Source organism: Pinus tabuliformis, chromosome 9 (genome assembly GCF_031772625.1).
Source record: "Pinus tabuliformis cultivar Carrire ecotype Pingquan chromosome 9, CPIR1, whole genome shotgun sequence".
Lineage (NCBI taxonomy): Eukaryota > Viridiplantae > Streptophyta > Pinopsida > Pinales > Pinaceae > Pinus > Pinus tabuliformis.
In genome coordinates, this window is record NC_142307.1 from 275,223,803 (window position 1) to 275,229,405 (window position 5,603).

The 5,603-nt window shown below is 39.9% G+C and overlaps 1 protein-coding gene across 1 annotated transcript; it reads left to right on the forward strand.

Moving 5' to 3' along the window:
• Positions 1-1,024: 1,024 nt before the first annotated feature.
• Positions 1,025-5,603, forward strand: LOC149148240 (FT-interacting protein 7-like). The gene is made up of 3 exons (XM_089445595.1): positions 1,025-1,124; positions 1,248-1,291; positions 2,110-5,603. The coding sequence occupies exon 3, from the start codon at positions 2,417-2,419 to the stop codon at positions 5,297-5,299; it is 2,883 nt and encodes a 960-aa protein (XP_089301721.1). The 5' UTR covers positions 1,025-1,124; positions 1,248-1,291; positions 2,110-2,416; the 3' UTR covers positions 5,300-5,603.

Genomic DNA, 5,603 nt, shown 5'->3' on the forward strand with positions numbered 1-5,603 from the left:
AAAGCCATAAACTTATTTATAAATTATATATAAATTATTAACATTATATTTATTAAAAAAATAAATTAATGGAAATTAAATATATAATAAAATAAGATTTAAATTTGAACAAAAAATTAATAAATTTTCTATAAGAGTAATTATATTTTAAAATTATAAATATAATTAAGTAAAAAAATTATCTAATAAAATGTATATTGAATACAATTATTTATTCATATTTAATAATTAAAATTAATTAGTTAAATATTTAACATTTTAATAAAAATTAATAATAAATAAAAAAATAATAAACTTAATTTAAATGTCTGTAATTCATCTAATGTGGTCTATTAAATAAAGTTAGACAATGACCAAATTATTATATATAATGTGGCAATGTGGCAATGTCACCTCCAATGTGGGGGGGTCACTATCAAATATTGAAAAGTTGTAACCATAGTTGATGGCTAAGTTACCTTGTAAAGTCTTAACTTCCACCGTGTGTGTATCACTTTCCTGGCCCCATACTTGAGGAAGTTCAAATAAATTCTCACAATAATTGGGATGTGGGAGGCCCGAGAGTGGATAGGATTACGTGAATACCCCACCATCCCCATAATAGAGCAATCTTCGAATGTAAAATGTGGTCAATGGATCTTTCAAAAATAAATTATTTATAAAATCAAACGTATAAATAACGCCCATACCATCACGTGGGTATATTATTAAAAAACTCGAGGTGGAGAAAGTAACTCCGCCGCCACCGCCGGCCACGCTGAGAGAAACGCGAAAAGTATTTCAAAATAATAAAATTCAGAAAGGTAAAAAGAATGTTAAAATAATAAAATTTAAATTGAACCCACGTTGAAAACATATGCCACGTGAAGTGACACGTCATTTAATGTTACGGATAACATGTGGGGACAGGTCGGACGTATTTACTGGGGTCAAGAAACGTGGTGTAATTTAACTTTACACCATGGTTTCTTTGTCCCTGCTGCCGTAACTCAATTTACCAGTCCATGTGACACTTAAATACACTACCCAGCGCCCATTCAATCGTTCATGGTGCTACAGTTTCATTTGGGCAGTTTTCCCCCTTTTTTAACACTCTCAGACTTTTTGGCGTGTTGGTCTTCTTGGTATGAATGGACATACGATGTTTCCCCGAAGTCTCTGCTGAATATGCATTTGATTTCATGTTTATGGTTAGTTCAAAAGGCTTACTTACGTCCCAAGTTTTGCATACTGGTGATTTGTTTCAGAGCCAGAGGACTGCAAAGGGTCATCTGGGTTTTCCCTCTTTCAGGTTTGTTGCAGAGAGCTTGGTCTCAAATTCTCATATTTTCAAATTTTTATGAAGATTAATAGTTGTTGAGATTATGTCATCTGAGAAAGGAAGAGAATGCATAGATCTGTTGATGGCAACCAGTTTTAATAATTTGTTTCTAAGATTGAGTTTTTGGCCAGTGCAAGGCTTGTTGTTTATTCTGTAATAGCGGAGATCTGTTAAAGGGAGAGGTTATGTTTCCTATTTCTTTTGTTTGTATTTCATACCGGTGGTTTTCTCAACTTGTTTGTGCTGTTCGATAAATTATATGATCCAAAACAATTGTTGTGCACTGAGATAATCTAAGCTTTATTTCACAGAACTAGATGTAGCAAGTGACTATGCAGTCACTTATTGCTGTTAGCTTCAGCCTAAAGGCCCTGGAATTGTTCCAACTTCTCCATATGCCTCTACCATGGATTTGAATATGACCAACATGTGATTTGACCAGTAATGATTATTTGCTTTCCTACAAATCAGAAAACTATTATTGTTATGGCATAAAACACTGGGTATATGCAATCTAAATATGTCCTGTATCATAAGGTGTCTTATCCTTCTATGGTGTCCTTCTGTTGGGTTTTAAACATTGTGCTAAACTATTTGCCTCTGCTCTGCTCTTTGGGCAAATGATTAAAAGGGGTTGGTCGAGTTCAATAATGTCTATAAAGGTTGATTTTTTCTTTCTTAAGCAAACAGATGCTATTTTGTTTTAGTGCAGTATAAAATTTGAGTTCTGTTTCTCATGGAAGTCTTGATTTACTTGCTGACATCCCAAATCTGCCCCTAATTTACAGGTTTGTGAGTTTACAAGGCTAGTGGAGCTTTGAGTCCTTTAAGGAGAGTGCTGGTGCTGATTATTGCATTTGGGTATGAAGTAAACCATATTACTTTGGAATCTTGGATTATCAAGGCAGATAGGTTTTATAAATAGATCTATCAGAGAGGTGCACTTTGATATTTTGGTTTATTAAGTCAAACTTATCAATTTGGCCTGAAGAGGAAAATTTATTCTTTGAGCGAGGCTTATTACTTTAGAGTGTCACCCTAGAGGAAGGGGGATCACCATACTGCTGTGTTTTTCAGAGGTAAAAAAAGAGAAAAATGAGTAAGCTCAAGTTAGTTGTGGAGGTTATTAGTGCCCACAATTTGATGCCCAAGGATGGGCAGGGTTCATCAAGTGCTTATATTGAGGTTGAATTTGCCCACCAGAGGTTTCGCACTGTTACTAAAGACAAAGATCTAAGTCCAGTCTGGAATGAAAAGTTCTCATTCAATGTCCCAGATCCTTCTAATTTTTCCTTTGAGACAATAGATGTACATGTGTATCATGAGAATAAATCTGCTCACACCAAGAACTTCATGGGAAGAGTCAGGATTTATGGAAGTAGCGTTGTCAGAGAGGAAGAAGCAGTTGTGCAACATTTCCCACTGGAAAAGAGGGGCATTTTCTCGCACATCAAGGGAGATGTTGCCCTGAAGGTTTACTTCGTGGAAGAGAATGGACTCGGAGGGAATCCCTTAAAAGAGGATAATGAAAACCAGGAGAGATCTCCACTGGAGACAGAAACAGTGCAGTACCAACACCGACAGCAGACTCCACAGCAAAGTGCTAAAGCTGTACAGGAGAGAAAGCCCGAAGCAAAAGTAGTGCATATGCATAATACACCTTCTCAGCCAGTAGATTACAGTTTGAAGGAGACCAATCCTCAGTTAGGTGCTATGGGGGTGCATAGAGACAAGCTGACTAGCACTTATGATTTGGTTGAACAGATGCTATACTTGTATGTTCGTGTTGTAAAAGCTAGAGACCTGCCAACGATGGACATCACTGGGAGCTGTGATCCTTATGTCGAGGTAAAGCTTGGGAACTACAAGGGAACTACGAAACACTTTGAGAAGGAAAGTAATCCAGAATGGAATCAGGTATTTGCATTTTCCAAGGAGAGAACCCAGGCATCGTACGTGGATGTTGTGGTTAAGGATAAGGATTTAATAAAGGATGACTACATTGGACATGTGATGTTTGATATCCATGAGATACCCACGAGAGTGCCTCCTGACAGTCCATTGGCACCTCAATGGTATAGGTTGGAAGGCAAGGACGCAGGCTCAAAGGTGAAAGGTGAGCTTATGCTTGCAGTGTGGATGGGAACTCAAGCAGATGAGGCCTTTCCAGACGCATGGCATGCTGATGCTGCGGCAGTAAATACTGATCGGGTTGCTAGCCTTCGTTCCAAGGTGTACCTTTCTCCTAAACTCTGGTACGTTAGGGTCAATGTGATTGAGGCTCAGGATCTGCTGCCAAGTGATAAAGGAAGGTTTCCCGAGGTCAGTGTGAAAGTACAGCTGGGAAGCCAAATTTCAAAAACAAGAGTTGCCCAGAACAGGGGATTAAATCCCCTTTGGAATGAGGATTTGGTTTTCGTGGCAGCAGAGCCCTTTGAGGAGCACTTGATTCTTACAGTAGAGGATCGACAAGGACCAAACAAAGATGAAGTTATGGGGAAGACTATAATTCCTTTGTCATCAGTAGCAAGACGTTTGGATCATAAAGCTGTCCCCACCAAGTGGTACAACCTTGAAAAGTATTCTGTGGTTGATGGAGAGAAGAAAGAAACTAAGTTTGCAAGCAGGATTCATCTCAGAATCTGTCTTGATGGTGGGTATCATGTCCTTGATGAATCTACACATTACAGCAGCGATCTGAGGCCCACCGCCAAACAGTTGTGGAAGCCCTCCATTGGTGTCCTTGAAGTCGGTATCCTGAGTGCCCAGGGCTTGCTTCCTATGAAGCCTAAAGATGGCAGAGGAACTACTGATGCTTACTGTGTTGCCAAATATGGACAGAAATGGGTTAGAACAAGGACAGTTATAGATAACTTCAATCCCAGATGGAATGAGCAGTACACCTGGGAAGTTTATGACCCTTCCACTGTTATCACTGTTGGGGTTTTTGATAATAATCTTGAAGGAGGAAATGGTGACAAAACAGGAGGAGTTAGGGATGCCAAAATTGGTAAGGTTCGTATTCGTCTCTCCACTTTAGAGACAGATAGGGTGTACACCCATTCATATCCTCTGCTGGTGCTACAGGCTTCAGGAGTTAAAAAGATGGGCGAACTTCAATTGGCAATCCGTTTCTCAAGTTCATCACTGTTAAACATGATGTACACTTATTCAAGGCCTTTGTTGCCTAAGATGCATTATTTACATCCTCTCTCTGTGACTCAGCTTGAGACTCTCCGGTACCAAGCCATCAATATAGTAGCACTCCGACTCAGCCGGGCTGAGCCTCCTTTGAAAAGGGATGTAGTAGAGTATATGGTAGATGTGGATTCTCACATGTGGAGCATGCGCCGCAGTAAGGCTAACTTTTTCCGCATCATGTCTATTCTATCACCCCTGATAGCTATTGGTAAGTGGTTTAATGAGGTTTGCAATTGGAGGAATCCTATCACTACAGTACTAGTCCACATTCTCTTTCTCATACTGGTTTGGTATCCTGAGCTGATCTTGCCGACTGTCTTCCTCTATATGTTCTTGATTGGCCTATGGAATTACCGTTTCCGACCAAGGCATCCACCACATATGGATACTCGCCTTTCTCATGCTGAGGCAGTGCATCCTGACGAACTTGACGAAGAATTCGATACATTTCCCACTTCAAAAGGTATTGACATTGCCAAGATGCGATATGATCGCTTGAGGAGTGTTGCTGGCAGGATCCAGACTGTTGTTGGAGACATGGCTACACAAGGGGAGAGACTGCAAAGCCTCTTAAGCTGGAGAGATCCCCGTGCCACTGCAATTTTTGTCAGTTTTTGTTTGCTGGCTGCCATAATTCTATATGTTACCCCTCTCCAGGTAATAGTAGTGCTTGCAGGACTGTATCAAATGCGTCATCCAAGGTTTCGGCGCTCACTTCCTTCAGTTCACATAAATTTCTTTAGAAGGTTGCCTGCACGAACTGATAGTATGCTGTGAACAGTTTGGTCATGGAGGGTGTGTTTTTTGTTTTCTGGTTTCCCTTAGTGTTTTACAAAGAACCCAAGCATTGAGATGATCCGCAATCTCATGGGTGGGATCACATTCAGAATTTCGGACTATTAAGATGGCATGACCAAGCTTTTGGCACTGTCTGGGGGGCTGAAGTAGGGGGGCTGCCCCAGTGGAAAGCTTTGGTGCATGAGTTTGTTGTATGCTAATGGAACTTGTGGATTATGTTTTCCTATTTTATGCTAAAACTCCTTGGACTGTTATATAGGGTAAGGAGGTATCTCTTTGGCTA